General features: G+C 31.3%; 3 protein-coding genes across 3 annotated transcripts; 2 read left to right on the top strand and 1 right to left on the bottom strand.

The window, feature by feature from the left end:
• Window positions 1–737: 737 nt before the first annotated feature.
• Window positions 738–5454, bottom strand: LOC117779628 (cdc42 homolog). Its single transcript, XM_034615893.1, has 3 exons — window positions 5299–5454; window positions 2794–3134; window positions 738–1978 (listed from the first exon to the last, which is right to left on the bottom strand). The coding sequence occupies exons 2-3, from the start codon at window positions 3079–3081 to the stop codon at window positions 1691–1693; spliced, it is 576 nt and encodes a 191-aa protein (XP_034471784.1). The 5' UTR covers window positions 3082–3134; window positions 5299–5454; the 3' UTR covers window positions 738–1690.
• Window positions 5455–5848: 394 nt separating this feature from the next.
• Window positions 5849–6646, top strand: LOC117779636. Its single transcript, XM_034615905.1, has 2 exons — window positions 5849–5972; window positions 6162–6646. The coding sequence occupies exons 1-2, from the start codon at window positions 5950–5952 to the stop codon at window positions 6487–6489; spliced, it is 351 nt and encodes a 116-aa protein (XP_034471796.1). The 5' UTR covers window positions 5849–5949; the 3' UTR covers window positions 6490–6646.
• Window positions 6647–7956: 1310 nt separating this feature from the next.
• Window positions 7957–12988, top strand: LOC117790471 (moesin/ezrin/radixin homolog 2). Its single transcript, XM_034629929.1, has 6 exons — window positions 7957–8167; window positions 8781–9226; window positions 9387–9489; window positions 9982–10191; window positions 10723–10959; window positions 11986–12988. Exons 1-6 carry the CDS (start codon window positions 8048–8050, stop codon window positions 12811–12813), a joined length of 1944 nt encoding a protein of 647 aa, XP_034485820.1. The 5' UTR covers window positions 7957–8047; the 3' UTR covers window positions 12814–12988.
• Window positions 12989–17052: the final 4064 nt, after the last annotated feature.

Genomic DNA, 17052 nt, shown 5'->3' with positions numbered 1-17052 from the left:
ATATTTTTTAGCAGATTCTGGCTATTATTAGAGCAGACAGAGTAGAAAATTTTAAAAATTGCCATTAACCGAAAATCTGGCTTTTTTAAAATTAATCCTCGCCATTCATAAGGTAGTCCTCGAATTTATTGTTGCCAAATAAGTTATTTTAAAGCTAGTTTTGGCTATTTTCAAAGCTCGTTAGGTAGAATAATTTGAAAAATCCTATTAGCCGTTAGTAATATGCATACAAAAAATTTTAATTATATTAAAAATGGACAAATCTGTCTGTCTGTTAAAAAGCTATTTTTCTTAGCTTGCTTCCCCCAGAAACGTTACTTGTTCCATCTAAAAAGTGAGCAACACTGCCACAAATTGAAGTTATTTGTCTGCTTGTTTTTACATATATAATATATATATTTGTTTTTTGTTGTATTTGTTTTTTTTTATTATAATATCTGAAATCAATAATGTCAAATGTCTAAGTTCTAAAAAAAAATGTAAAAATTGATAATGTATACATATAAAAATATTAAAAAATGCATTAGTTCGTTATTTTTTGCCTTTTTCTTTTTGTTGTTGTTTTTATGCTGAACTACAATACAATTTTCTTTCTTTTCTTTTTGTTTTTCATTTCATCTTTCGCTTGTTGTTGTTGTCGTTTGTTACTTTATGGATTATACTTAAATAGTTAAGAATTTTTTTTTTAATTTTCAATTCTTTATGTTTGTTGTTTTTGTTGTTTTGCTTTATTTTTGTTTTCCATTTTTTTTTTTGCAACTTTGTCTCTTATATATTTCAATACTCTTATTTTTGATACATAATAGCGTTTTACATACAATTACGCATATTTTCCATTTAGTTTAGTGTTTTTAGTTCCGTTGTTCTTCGTGTGTGTGTGTGTGGATGTGTGTGTTTGTTTAAGCATTGTATTTGTATTTGTATTGATTTCCTTCATATGCATTATATGTATGCGTGTATCTATGTTTGTATGTATGTATAGTTGTTTTTTTTTTTGTTTTTATATAATAATTCTCTTCTCTTTGCTGCTTCTTCTAGCTCTTTCACACTGAGGCTCAGTATTTTTTTTTGTGTCCTATTTTAGGTTTTTTTTTTTTTTTGTATTAATGCAAAACAGAAAATTGCATACATTTTTCTCTCTGCTTTCTCTTGTTTTTCTTCTCTTAATTTTGTATATATGTTTATATAAATAATGTGTTTGCTATAATTGTTATTGTTGTTTGTTTTTTGCTTTCTTTTTTTTTGTATCTTATTAGAAAATTGCGCCAAAACAAAAGAAATAGAGAAAGGAGGGGGGAAGAGTGGGAGGGGGACAAAACACAGCGCAAGCAAAATTTTTGTTTGTTTTTGATTTTTTTTGTAGACAATTTAAATGTGTACATATTTCAAATGGCATTAAAAACACACAAAATAAAAATAATAGTTATTATTGATTAAAGTCCAATTTTGCCATCTACCAAATTTAGGGCTGGCGAAAACTTGCAATTTTGCTTGTGTTGCAGTGTTGGAAAGCGTGTATAGAATAATACATAATTAAAAAAGGGAGGAAATGAAAACATACATATTGTGTATATATTCTATACATATATATACAGAATGTGCGGCGAAAAAAAAAACAACCGAAAAGACGCGAAGAAACAAACAAAACGAACGAACGAACGAACGATAGGGAGAGAGGGAGACAGCAAAATTATAGGAATTTGCATCTCCTTCGCTTGGTTGGCTCTGGCGGCTCCAGGGCTGCCAAAATCGCCTCATCGAAGACATTTTTGAGTCCCTTTTGTGTGAGGGCTGAACACTCAACATATTTGACCGCTTTTAGCTCCTTGGCCAGTTTCTCGCCCTGCTCCGATGTTATCGGTTTCTGCTTGTTTTTGGCCAACTTCTCCAATGTGCTCGTCTCGTCCCGCAAATCGATTTGTGTCCCCACCAACAAAAACGGCGTCTTCTGGCAATGGTGCGTTATCTCTGGCACCCACTGTAAAGCAATTTTAAGGCAAATGTACATTTGTTAATTAAAGGCTCTCTTGATAACAAATATTTCTACATATATCGATAGGTATATTGGTTGCGCTAAACTATTTTGGATATCAGTATTACTCTAAAATATGGCAGCAAAAATCAATTTACACAAAATTCGTGACTTTTGTGAAAAACAGAGGAATCATATCATATCATAACATATTTCCTAATTTTGGTTTTACCATTTTTTTTTTCTCCTAATTTTTACTTCCTAATAACAGAATTTGTAATTTAGTATTTTGATTTCAATAGTTCCTTGTTTTGTTTTCTGAATTTTCATTTCAAAATGTTCGTATTCTGAGTAATATTTTTCGAATTTCGAATAGGCATTTTTTTCAAAAATTAAATTATTATTAGGAAAAAAAAAACATTGGACAAAAAATATAATATGGAAAATTAGGACTATTGTTTTGAGGAAACAAAAGTTAGGGAAACACCAAGGAAAAGACACAAATTAGAAAATTTGAGATTTTATTGAATTTTTACCCTTTAAGATAAAAGGTTCAACAAAATAATGTCTTTTTGAAGTAATAAAGGCTTCAAAGTAGCCGGTTTTTATTTAAATTTACTTGATTTTATCCAATTGTGTTTCCCTAACTTTTATTTCCTAATAACAATCATTCTAATTTTGCATTTCCTAATTTTTGGTCTTTCCCATTTTTTTTGGCCCTATACATCCTCACATAATCAAAATTGTAGTCACTGTGCAAAAGGAAGGCCCCTAATGTATATACTTAAATTGAAGTATATGTAAAAAAAAAAGGGTCTTACCTTCTCCTTGACGTTTTCAAATGAACTGGGACTGACCACCGAAAAGCAGACGAGAAAAACGTCCGTTTGCGGATATGACAGCGGACGCAATCGATCGTAATCCTCCTGTCCGGCCGTATCGAATAATCCGAGTGTGTACGGCTCACCGCCAATCATCACCGTCACCGCATAATTATCGAATACAGTTGGCACATATTCCGATGGAAATTTGTTGGTTGTGTACGAGATTAGAAGACACGTCTTTCCCACGGCGCCATCTCCGACGACCACACACTTGATGGTTTGCATGCCGAACGGTTTCGAGTTCGAGTTCGAATTCGAGTTTTCTCACAAAACGATTTCTAAACAACAAAAATAAATCATGTTTATTTTAAAATGTGACATATAAATAAATATTTAAATCTATATATATATGTAAAACTCTTTGTCTGTACAGTTCACAGTCCAAACCGTTAACACCCAGGAGATTGAAATTTTAACACAACATAGCTGAGATAATTTTATCGTGCAATTTGACATATAAATACATACTAAAATAATTTATAAAATAAAAAATGATAATGTATTAGGATGCATCGATTTTTTCACAAGAAATGGTAACCTGAATCTAACTGATTTTCAATGCTAATGAAATTCAATGAAATTTTGAAAGTTGAAATTAATCTCAAGTTTTCACATTTAATCAACCCCTGATAACGTAATTAGTATAAATGTACACTTTAAACTTGATTCTAAGACATTTCAATTTCTTTTAAAAAATAATGTAAAAATTAACAAAAAATTTTGACTTGTAAAGTAGCTAAATCAAAAGTCGAACCAACTTTAAATTGTCATAACTCATTAAATCGATTTTCAAACGGATTGTCATTTAGAAAATGATTCGGCCTCTAACTTCATTCTGCATTCAAATTTAGGCAAAGTTTCAACTTGAAATATATTGATTATACAATTTTACATATTTTTAAATTTTTTTGTATCGGTACAGAGGCTAAAATCGAAAAGACAAAATCTAAATAGAACCATTTATCGAAATAGCTGTTTCGGGGAAGTACCGAAAACGATATTTGATTCGCTTTGACTTCAAAAATAAACTACTTTATTTTAACTATTCGTTCATTTGAACAACTCTACATTCCAATACAACAGTTAAACATATTTGCTAATTGGACGGATCAAAACAACAGTGGAGATAAAAAAATTATAAAAACCAATTTGAAAAAATACATGAACGGATAATTTGCTATATTAAAATGAAATTGAATAGTAGTTTTCAACTGCAGTCTCCACTTGTCTCCAAGACATTTTTGTAAGTGTGTGTGAGTGTGTGTAGGTTCACTCATATGCCTTAATTAGTTTCGCAATGACAACAACAACACGAAAAGAGAGTGGGGATGGGGAGGGGGGTGTGGAGTTGACATGAAAGGTGGAGCAGAAGAGGAATGAAAGAGGAAGGAACAGACTGGCTGCCAATGGAACTGGAAGTGGAGTGACAGAAGGAGCAGGAGTTAAATTAACTGGAGTGGATACACTGGCTGCCAAAATTGCCTTGTTATTGTTATAATCATATTTAAATGCATATGTCGAGACGCAAATTGCTATTTATTTGTAACTTTTTATATTTTTTTCCCCAACTATTGTCTTATCTATGCGTGCGAGCTTGTAACTGTGGAGGAACTTTGTACACACAAACACACACACAGAAGCGTTAAATGCGACGGAGACACCAACACAGAGACAAGCAGGCGGTATCGATGCCTCTGCCTCTGTCGGCTACCTCTGCCGCCAGCGCGCCGGCTTCCTTTTTATTTTCTTTTTTAGTGGAGCATAAGCAGAAGAGAGGCGATGACTCAAACTGAGTATGTGTGCGTGCAGAATGAAAGAAAAAAAGAAACACACACACAACCATAAAGTACTTAGATAAGCTCACAGTCAGTTCTAATATGAAATATATATGCAGCCCCCCTCCCCATGCCAAATCTCTCTTAACACACACATACACACACAAATATACAAAAACAGTGTGTGCACCTTTTAAGTGCGTATAAATGCGATAAACGATAAATATGCTAATTTATTTTGACACAAATGCACTTGCACAGACACACATACACACATGTATGTATATGCATGTGTGCATTATTATTTTGCATACATACAATTTGTATACAAGTTGCAATTTAATAGAAAGCCAAAAACAAAGCGATATGCACAAATTAAAAACCAATTTTTTTATAAATTCGCCAGCAGCAAGGATGAAATTCAACCAATACACGAACACACACTCACACACATACATACAAACTGACATGAGAGGCAGTGGAAGAAGCAGCAGCAGCAAGCAGACAAGCAGCTAAAGCCAAATACCAAAAAGCAGTCATCGTTAACATTTTTCGTCACTTTTCACTTTAGAATTTTCTCCTTTCTTTGCACACACACAAACACAGCATATGTGTATTGTTAATTTTTGCGTTTTAAGTACCCGTTAATTTGCGCTATTTTACTTACAACTGATTTGAATTGAAAAACTGCAACAAATATGTACTTTTTTTGGGCTGGGTTGGGCGTCGATTCGTATAGAAAACTACTATTTTTCTTTTGTGTTCGTTCTTCTCTGCAGCAAATAGTAAATCTGTATGCGTGCGAATGACGAAGCACAGGGTTGCCCCTATGATAATCGCTATCGCTATTTGACGTTTCCAAATGGCAGCGCCCGTGCCATCAACGATTAGCTAAATGTTGCCAGTCTGTTCAATTAAATTAAATTGATAAACTATATCAACATTTTAAATAAAAAATTGGCTAAAGTGAAGGCGTCTATTCTTACGATGTTGGGGATTAAAGGTGTCTACTTCAATATAAATTCATTTAATTCAAAAAATCGACTTGATTATAATAAAAATGCTGCACACATTTTTTAAATTCTAGATCTTAATTTAAGAAAATTGTAAATTTTGGATACTTTTTGGTTTAAATTGATCACAGTTTGAAATTGGGCTGCCAGCGCGTTTTTTGTAGCGAACTGACCATTAAAAAACAAGTTGGCAGCTCTACCGATACCACACACACACAAACAAACACCATCGTCATTCTGCTCGAAATTCCTAATATTAACGAGTAAATAGAAAAAGTCAAAGAACCAAGGGGTATGACATCGAAATGGCTGGATTTTTGAGAACAAGGTAAGTTAATTATATATCTCAGATCGGCCTGATAAACCATTACTGCGACTTGTGTGTACATAAATAGCAAATCACACATACATACATGCATACAATGGGTTAACAGTGACCTGCAGTTAATTGTTTTAGTGCTTAAATCCAGTTGGTATAATAAGACTAAAAATGATTGATTTTTTTATTTTTGAATAGAAAACGCAGCCGTGAAGATGATCTGCCATGTGATTCAACGCCATTGTCAAAGCGCATTAATAATTTGCATTTGAATTTCGATGATGGTAACAGTAGCAGCAACAGCAGCAATTGCAGTTTACCCAATTTAATCAATGATAACAACAACTATTTAATACCCACAATCACTGCCGCAGGAAATGGAAATGGAAGTGGATCAGCCGAAATCATAGGCGGAGTATATGAGTATAATCCCGAATTGAATGCTGATCAAAATCCATATTACTATGAAAAAAACAAAATGCTATATGACTTGCATGTTGAACGTGTCAAGCGAAACAATCATTGATTTTTTATAAGACCAATTTGTGCTCTTTTGGATTTTCTGTATGTACGTTTTAATGCTATGATCGTGCGTGATACATAGATTTAACATAAATTATAAAAAAAAACACAAAATCTCATTAAAAAAAAAAAGCAAAGTACCATACACTAAATCAAAAGAAGAATAAAAACAATACCAATGCATTACGGCCGTAAATAAATAACATTAACGCAATAGATAGTTGTTAGTGCCAATAATTCATTGGAAATCTCAGATGGAATTGCTCTCAATTGTTTATACTTTGATAGAGTCGCAATCAATGTTGTTTTTTTTTTTTTTTTAATAATAGGCCTCTAAAATATTTCACATACATTTTGAAAACACCTAAATAGACTACAAAACAAATTGTTACATATTTAAGTTATCAATACATTTAGCTGCTCTTTAAGCTTTTATATATATTTTTTTTTTCATAATTTATAGATTTATGCGCACGTGTGCTTAACTGATACAAGTTCTTCAATATACATAGTTATAGCAATTAAATAAGTTATGTACAATTAAGCCATGCATAAGTTAGAAATACTGTTAATAAAGTATTTTAAGAATTTCACAAAAATGTATTTCATTAATTTGACAGCTTAAAAATAAATGCAACCAAACACTGACTGCATACCACTGTGCGCTTGCATATGCATTGCCTTTGTTGTTGTTTCCTAATTTTGACAGCAACAAAAACAAATGCATATGATTCGCTCTTTGGACAGCGTGCTCTCTCTCCCCCCACATTCGCAGTGATACGCATTGACAGCAGTGTTGCGACAGCAGCATTATTCCCGTCAAATTTGACTTTTTTAAAGTTTATATTACGCGCACAATAAACAATTTAAGTAAAGTTGGTGCCATTTTGAAACAAATAAAAATTATAAATAAAATCGAGGCAAAGCAAAAGAGTAAGCAGCCAGTTCACTATAATTAAGTTAATTGTTGTAATTTTATATTATAAGTTTACTGTACAAAAATTATGATGCTTTCAGTAACAACGTAGCTTTTACACATTAAGAGCTTAAAAATAAACATTTACTTTTTGATTATGCTTTAACTTTTTCTTTCAATTTCTGTTGTGTGAAAATTACTATTTATTAAGATCTTCCCGCTGAATATAGCGTTTTTTTGTTGCTTGTCAAAAGTGGGCAGCACTGATTCACACTGACAGTGTCTCCACATATTTTAGGGAGACACACTCACTCATTCTTTGTTGTTGCTATTTATGCGCTCGCAATTTATTTTTGACAACGCAAAATTCTGTAATATATTAGTGTTAAACATTAATTAAATGAATTGAAAAGTGCCAGTGCAGTATTAATAAAATAAATCAAAGATAAAATGTTAAATGCATTTTGTGTAAGAGCCCAGTGCAGAATGTTTGACAAGTGCAACATATAAACAACTAAAAAAGGCAGCAACAAAACACAATACAATACATAATTCCTAATAATAATAATATAGTATATATAGATAGATATATATATATATAGATATATATGTACATATGCTCAGCTATATATATATGAACAATTAGATGATGAGCCCCTTCGGTTCCAAAAAGAACCGATCGCTGCCGGTTCGCGTGAGCACCTTTGACTCGGAACTGGAATTTGAGCTGGAACCGCGCTCCACTGGACAGGAACTATTTGATCTGGTTTGTCTAGGGTTGTTGTATATATTTTTTAAAAATGTCTAAACGATATTAACCGATTCAAACTGGTAACCGTAACTAAAACTACACATTTTTATAAAACTGAAACCAAAACAACCGATTAGTAAACGATTCATGTATAACAGTTACTTTTGGTTCGATCAAGCATTAAATTCAATTTTGTTTTTAAGAGGTAATCATCGTTTTTCAAATTGATTTTGATTTTAAATTTGAATATTGATCTTATTAAATAGATAATTTTTAAATCAAAGAATTTTTATTCATATATTAACTTTTTTATAATATCTCTGCCACTTTTTTTTTGAACCGAAATCTTATCCGTATTTCAAAACCGAAACTAACAAAATCCGATTACCTTTACGATACCTTTATATAAAGATATTCCGTAACCGATAAACGAAAACTAAAATTCTAACATAACCCATACCCTAAATAAAACCAATATTCTATTCGATTTAATACTCTGGTTTCCACTTATTTTTCCAATTTTACTATTGATATTGATATTATCGCCTGAAAAAATATCGTCCAAAAATTTTTATCATCACAAAATTAATATCTATCAATATATCAATGTAAATTTCGACATCCCTAGGTTTGTCGCACAATTGGTTTACGGGAATCCTGGTATTTTGGCCTACAATATGTGGATACCCGGAATCATGTCACCTGGCTCAAAATGGACAAAAAGGTCAAAGATCAGCGAGTGGAGCTGCACAACAACAACAGCAACAACAACATTTATATATTCAGTTTCTATGCGAAATTCTTTCCGGAGAACGTGAGCGAGGAGCTGATCCAGGAGATCACACAGCATCTGTTCTTTCTGCAGGTCAAACAGAGCATTCTCTCCATGGACATATATTGCCGGCCAGAGGCGTCGGTTCTGCTCGCCTCCTATGCGGTGCATGTACAATACGGGCCATATGACTATGAGAGCTACAAGGACGGCATGTTGGCGGGGGGCGAATTACTCCCGAAGGGGGTCACAGATCAGTACCAAATGACGCCCGAGATGTGGGAGGAACGCATCAAAACCTGGTGAGTTAGATCTACTGAATGTGTATACTACTAGCAATTTTCGGAATTCACTTAAACGCCTAATTGATTTTTGTTTCACAATTAATCTTGCGACCTAGCACAAAAATGAATTAAATACTAAATTTATAAAAATTCATATCGTTTTAAAATCAATTTTAAGGTACATGGATCATGAGCCCATGACGCGTGATGAGGTGGAAATGGAATATTTGAAAATCGCACAAGATCTGGACATGTATGGTGTTAACTATTTTCCTATTACAGTGAGTACAAAAATTCAATAAAATTAGAAAAAAAAAATAAGATTTCGAGCATTAAATTTTTTTTTAGGAACTGTAATCATTATAAGTTGTATTATATGTTAAAAATTTTCACGTAATCATTATTTCTAATTTTTACTGATATACTTAGGAAATAAAGATTAATTTTAAGTTATATTAAACAAGTCAACAAATAAGCATTATTTTTCAGAAAAAAAAAAATTAAAGAATAATTTTTATTATATGTGTTTTTTTTTTTTCTTAAAAATAATGATTATTGTTCAAGTCTATAACTCAAAATTAATCATTATTACGTGAGTAAATTAATAAAAATCAAATTGATTTGAAAAATCATGGAGAAATTTCTTAGATTGCTCTTAAAGAAGAACATTGATATATTTTATGTTATTTTAAAAATACTACGAGTATAAGTGAATGATTATTAATCAAATTAATCATTATTTAATGTCCCTGATTATTTTTTGAATGTTACAGAATAAGAACAAAACCAAATTGTGGCTGGGAGTGACAGCCGTGGGTCTAAATATCTATGATGAGCGGGACAAGCTAACCCCAAAGACAACGTTCCAATGGAACGAGATTCGTCACGTCAGTTTCGATGATAAGAAATTCACGATACGTTTAGTGGATGCCAAAGTGTCCAATTTTATATTCTATTCGCAGGATTTGCACATTAATAAAATGGTAATGAAAACAGAAAATTTCATTGTTACTTAACTTTTAAGCTTTCAATTTTTTATTATTATCATTATCATTGGCATTACGTTTAAACTTTAAAGTTGGCATTAACACTATAATTACAAAATAATAGCATTAACAGTGTCATTACTTAACATTACTTACTTTGAATTAACATTATCATTACTCCATAACACTTTTTGTATGGACATAGCTTTATTTTATACGTAACATTTTCATTAGTATTATCATTATCATTGGCATTACTTTTCAGTACTTATAAACTTTAAAGTTGAAAGTTGGCACTTACACTAAAATAACTTATCAATTTTTTTGCATTAACATTGTTTTATTTAAATATTTTCATTATCTGTATTGTAGGCATTGGCATTAGTATTATCATTATGATTATTATTATACTTTTAAGCTTTTAAGCCATACATTTCATCATTATGAATATATTATTTATTATTATATTCATATAATTTTGATATGATCATTATCATTATAATTTTCATTGTTTGATCCATTTGACAGATTCTAGATCTGTGCAAGGGCAACCACGATCTCTATATGAGGCGTCGCAAACCGGACACCATGGAAATACAGCAGATGAAGGCACAGGCAAAGGAGGAGAAGCAACGACGTCAGATTGAGCGAAAGAAATTCATCAGGGAAAAGAAACTGCGTGAGAAGGCGGAACATGAGCGTTACGAGCTGGAGAAACGTCTCGAGCATCTGCAGGATGAGATGCGAATGGCAAGCGATGCACTGGTAAATCCAAATCTATATATATATATATATATATTATATATCAATAATCATTGAAAAACCAAGGGTGAATTCAACATTAGAATTCCTTAAACAACACTAAGAATACAAGACTACGAAATGGCATCAAGCAAGCATCTAATATTTTAATTTCAATTGTAGAAGTTAGAGTAAATATATTTAAATGAAATCCTTTCATTTATAAACATATTCAATATCAATACTCATTTGAGTAACATATTTTGAATTTAAATTAATTTGTAGCTCAATCGATTCAATATATTATTTTTTTTGTAATTTAAATATTACTAGAGGGCTATTACTACTGCTCGCTTCGCTCGCTGAATTGAAGTGTGAAAAGAGAAGCAATTCTTTTATTTAATTTCTTTAATTAACTTCTTCAACACAAAAAATTTTAATAATTCGGACAACCCTATTATTCGGACACTCAAAGATTTTTTCGATCCCGATTGTTTCTATGGCAGCTATGTGATATAGTAATCCAATTTTAATCAAATGTATTCGGCGTGTAACATATGATAAAAAAGGCACAATCTGTTAGTTTGGTTGAGATATCTTAGAAACAAAATAGTTTTTCATAATAAAAGTTAATTTAAACCCGATTGTTCCTATGACAGCTATATGATATAGTCATCCGATTTAAACCACATTTGTTCAGGACTTAACATATGCTATGAAAGACACAATCTGTGAGTTTGGTTGAGATATCTCTTAAACTAACCAAGTTTTTCATACTAGGCAATTTTCACAAAGTGTGAACTTTGACCCCAATTTGAATTTCTCAAAACGCCGTCTTAATGTACAATCAATGTGTCTCAGCTATGTTGTGTTAAATTTCAAGGCTCCTGGGTCTTATGGTTTGGACTCTACAATGATAAGTCAGTGAGTGAGTGAGTCAGGACAAAGAGTTTTATACTTATAGATTATCAATTCATTATACAAATTAATTATTAAATACATAAAATTGTTAATTGTTGTTTTGAAATATGAGATTGTATTATTTTGTAGCGTCGGTCGGAGGAGACGAAGGAGCTGTACTTTGAGAAGAGTCGGGTGAACGAGGAGCAGATGCAGCTGACCGAGTGCAAGGCGAATCACTTCAAGACGGAGATGGATCGTCTTCGAGAGCGTCAGATGAAGGTGGAGCGGGAAAAACACGATCTGGAGAAGAAGATACGAGATGCGGATTTCTATGTACTTCAATTAACCGTAGAGAACGATAAACGAGAAGCGGAAACGGAAAAGCTAAAAAAGGAACTGATCTGTGCCAAAATGGCGGAAAGAGAAGCAACCGCTAGATTATTGAATTTCCTCAACAGTGGCCGCAAATCGTCTACAGACAGTCTCTTGACCTCTTCCACAGTGTCCCAGGCGAATGTGAATCAAGTTTCAAATATGGCGGCAATAAGTACGCCATCTTTAACCACAAGTAGCTCCACAAATGATATGGAAACCGCTGGCGGAGCTGATCTGACAACCACAACATCATTATCATCATCATCACATTATAATATTGTCATCGGCGATAATTCCAGCGGCATATCCGATGACTTTGAACCCAAGGAATTTATTTTGACCGATAATGAAATGGAACAAATCACCAATGAAATGGAACGCAGTCATTTGGAATATTTGCGAAAATCGAAGAAACTTGTTCAAAATCAACTTCAAACATTACGCACAGAAATTGCACCGCATAAAATCGAGGAGAATCAAAGTAATCTCGATATTTTGAGTGAGGCACAAATTAAAGCCGGCGAAAATAAATATTCGACTTTAAAGAAATTGAAATCGGGCTCGACAAAGGCGCGAGTTGCTTTCTTTGAAGAGCTTTGAAAAAACCCCAAAACTGACTATACTATATATTTGTATGTTTTTCTAATACTCCAACTGCAACTATATATATACATTATGTTATACATATCTCTGTATCTGTTTATCGGTGTACACCATGTCAATAGCTGTAAGCAAAAATCAAAACAATAAATGTTCAAAATTGACTCAAAACTTATTTTAAAAATATTTTCCTCGTTTTCATTAAATTTATATTATAACTCCAATTTATATCATCTTCAAAATTTTTAATATTTAGACTAGAGTACTTTGTTTTTTATCTCCAATTTTCATCATTCTAAGAATTTTTAAAGTTTAGACGACTACTTTTTTCTTTCTCTATTATATATAAACTATCTTGAAATTGATATTATAGCTTTAATTTTCATCATTTAAATTTTTTTCTTAATACTGGTTCTTTAATGTATGATAATAACTCAAATTTCATCATTTTACAAGATTTGATTACTTTGTTTTTTCTCTAATCTATATAATTTTCTTTTTTCCCCTTTAAAATATTTATTTGCATAAATTTATATTATAGCTTTAATTTTCATCATTTTTAAACTGAAAAAAAATATGTTTTCATCCAAGTCATTTATTTAAACGAAATTCAAAAAATTAAATTTTACTTAACAAAAAAAAATATATTTAAAAATATTTCTTATTTTTAATACAAAAATCATTGCGATCTCGACTATTTCCCTCTAGCTCTAATCCATATACTTGTATATATCAGTCTATCTCGCTCACCCTCTTGCGCAAATTAGCAGGGACCTTAAAACTGTTTAAAATGAAAACATTGCATTTCGTATTCAGATTTCGATCGTTATAAGAACAGGAAATAAAACCGGAACCATTAACGGAACCTTTAACCGAAACTATCCGTTTCATGTTGAGTACCGAAACCGAAAAGTTGCTAGGTCGAAGGTTCGACCAACTTCAAACTTCCATAACTTTGTCTAATCTGAACCGATATTAAAGCGGAATGTCATTTTGATTTTGGTTTGGCCTTTAAATTCATTCTGCATTCAAATTTAATTAATTTTGTAAAAAAAAATGATCGCCCTCTAAATCTTGGGTTCGAGGCTAAGGGTCCCCCCTTTGATATTTTGAAAATTCAAAATTTTAAATCTCAAGTTTTCACTTTTAATCAGCTCCTTATATCGAAATTAGTATAAAACAACAATTTTATCTTGATTCTGAGACATTTCATTTTCCTGTTAAAAATCATGTGAAATTGAACAAAAATATTGACTTGTAAGGTGGATGGATCCTAAGTCTGACCAACTTCGAACTCTCATAACTTTGTCAAAACTGAACCGATTTTCATAGGGAATGTCATTTTCATCATGGTTTGGCCTCAAAATTCATTCTGCTTTCAAATTTAATTAAATTTGTAAAATAAATTATTTTCCTCTAAATCTTGGGTTCGATGCTAAGGGTCCCCCCTTTGATATTTTGAAAATTGAAAATTTTAAATCGCAAGTTTTCACTTTTAATCAACTCCTTATATCGAAATTAGTATAAAACAACACTTTTATCTTGATTCTGAGACATTTCATTTTCCTGTAAAAAATCATGTGAAATTGAACAAAAATATTGACTTGTAAGGTGGATGGATCCTAAGTCTGACCAACTTCGAACTCTCATAACTTTGTCAAAACTGAACCGATTTTCATAGGGAATGTCATTTTCATCATGGTTTGGCCTCAAAATTCATTCTGCTTTCAAATTTAATTAAATTTGTAAAATAAATTATTTTCCTCTAAATCTTGGGTTCGATGCTAAGGGTCCCCCCTTTGATATTTTGAAAATTGAAAATTTTAAATCGCAAGTTTTCACTTTTAATCAACTCCTTATATATTAATTAGTATTAATTAGTATAAAACAACACTTTAAACTTGATTCTGAGACATTTCATTTTCTTGAAAAAAATCATGTGAAATTGAACAAAAATTTTGACTTGTAAAGTTGCTAGATCCTAGTCTGACCAACATCGAACTCTCATAGCTATGACAAAACTGAACCGATTTTGGAATGGAATATCATTTTCATCATGGTTTGGCCTCTTAATTCATTCTGCATTCAAAATTAATTAATTTTGCAAAAAAATTATTTTTCTCTAAGTCTTGGGTTCGATGCTAAGGGTCCTCCCCATAGGAGTTTCATCTTTTTATTTTTTTATCTTTTAATCAACTTCTTGTGCTATAATGAATATAAAATAGATTTAAAAATTGTTCAAAATTAAATTGATTTAAAACTAGTGGGCCGGTGCTACAGTCGAGCATACTCGACTTTCGGAGACCCCGTACTTACTATGGCAAAAACTAAGAATAGAAAATATTAAAAAAAAAAAAATTAAAATTAAATGCATATTCTATCAGATTGGTTACGATGTCTCATAAAACATAAAAGATTTTCATACTAAAGTTGATTTTCGCCCGATCAGTCCAATGACAGCTATATGATATAGGGCTCCGATTTGAACCAACTTTGGTCAGGATATATAAAACTAAGTTAAATGCATATTGTATCAGTTTGGTTGAGATATCTTATATACCAAAAAAGTTTTTCATACTAAAACTTGATTTTCGACCGATTATTCCTGTGGGCGCTATATGATGCAGTAGTCCGATTTCAACCAACTTCGGTAAGAATGTATAAGACTAACTTAAATGCATTTTCTATAAGTTTAGTTATGATATCTCATAAAACAAAAAAGTTTTTCATACTAAAACTTGATCTTCGACCGATTGTTCTAATGGGTGCTATATGATATAGTGGTCCGATCGAAAAAAGAAACAAACTTGATCTGTCTGCAATATAGAGGAATCTTCATACCAAGTTTGGTGTTACTAGCTTTTAAATTGTTCTTATAAAGAAGAACCTACATACCCAGTTTGGTGTCTCTAGCTCTTATAGTCACTAAGATCTAAGATCTACAGACGGACAGACAGACAGCCATTGTTATATCGAACCGGCTATTGATGCTGATCAAGAATATATATACTTTAAAGGGTCTGCCACCCCTCCTGCCTGTTTCGCACATATTCCTCAAAACAATTTTAATAGACCACAGTACTTTTTTTAAGTACGGGGTCTAAAAAACTTGGGTTTCTCAATCAAAAAAAATAGTGCAGTAAAACAATTATGAAATAATAATACAACTTGCTTTTTTATATTTAGAAACCATATTACAGCACTTATTTTCAACTTTATTTGGAAATAAAACATGAAAATTCAATAATTATTTTTTTACATTTGTTTATTTAAAAGAAAGAAAAACATTTCATAATAATTATTGATTTATGCTATTTTAGGAATACCCCCATTTATAGAGAAACTATTTTTGGAATTGGTTTTAATTTTATGGTTACTAGTTTTATTTGATATCATTTTTAACAAATTATCATTATAATCGATAGTTGTTTTGGGATTTTCTTTTTAAAACATTTTGACCATTTACAATTATTTATTAAAATAATAGTTTTTTTTTTTATTTTGTTTGTGTTTCATACAGAAATAAGTAAATGTAGTTTTCCGTTATATGCCTAACCAATAATAACCTTCTTTTTCTTTTGTTTTGTTTTGCTTTCGTTTCTGTCAGTGTGTCCACATGTGTTTATTATTTCCCCCGCCCCTACCCACTTAAAAAAAAACGTATGCTGCCCCTCCCACTGCCCCGCCCCCTTCAACCGTCCACCGCCCACAAATAGTAGTTTAATTTAACACATAAAAGGATTTTATTTTTAGTTTTTTTTTGTTTGCTTGTTTCTGGTATTTTTTTTATATATATATATTATACTTTTTTTTTTGGTACTAAGGAATTTTCAAATAGTTACGTCTTTTGTTGTTCTTCTGCTTCTTCTTGTTGTGTAACACCATGGAATATTTGATATATATATATATATAGTAAATATATACATACGTATACATATTGTTATATACATACATATATATGCACACATTTGATTTTGTTTTGTTTTAAAAAAAAATAAAGAAAAATTTTTGTTATATATTTTTAGCATCCATTTTTTCATTTTCATTCGCATCGCGCCACAATTAAAAAAAAAAAATATTCAACTATTTTCTTCGTTACCCAATTATCGTTATTCTTTACACAAATACAGGCACACAACACAACACACACACACAGACAGTTGCACAGTGTTTTATTTTGTATTTTTTTTTTAATAGCACATAACATTTACAAAAACTAGCAAGATGTAAAAAAAAAAT

The sequence above is a fragment of the Drosophila innubila genome, chromosome X (assembly GCF_004354385.1).
Source record: "Drosophila innubila isolate TH190305 chromosome X, UK_Dinn_1.0, whole genome shotgun sequence".
NCBI lineage: Eukaryota > Metazoa > Arthropoda > Insecta > Diptera > Drosophilidae > Drosophila > Drosophila innubila.
The sequence above is the reverse complement of the archived record's forward strand: the minus strand, read 5'-3'. Positions and strand labels throughout refer to the sequence as shown.

Bases quoted from the DNA above. Each gene is read 5' to 3' on its own strand.
- LOC117790471 (XM_034629929.1), top strand. From the start codon at position 8,048: ATGATGAGCCCCTTCGGTTCCAAAAAGAACCGATCGCTGCCGGTTCGC. The intron at 8,168-8,780 runs GTTTGTCTAGGG...CGACATCCCTAG, and splicing joins GACAGGAACTATTTGATCTG to GTTTGTCGCACAATTGGTTT. The intron at 10,192-10,722 runs GTAATGAAAACA...TCCATTTGACAG, and splicing joins ATTTGCACATTAATAAAATG to ATTCTAGATCTGTGCAAGGG.
- LOC117779628 (XM_034615893.1), bottom strand. From the start codon at position 3,081: ATGCAAACCATCAAGTGTGTGGTCGTCGGAGATGGCGCCGTGGGAAAG. The intron at 1,979-2,793 runs GTAAGACCCTTT...ATTGCTTTACAG, and splicing joins TTGAAAACGTCAAGGAGAAG to TGGGTGCCAGAGATAACGCA.
- LOC117779636 (XM_034615905.1), top strand. From the start codon at position 5,950: ATGGCTGGATTTTTGAGAACAAG. The intron at 5,973-6,161 runs GTAAGTTAATTA...ATTTTTGAATAG, and splicing joins GCTGGATTTTTGAGAACAAG to AAAACGCAGCCGTGAAGATG.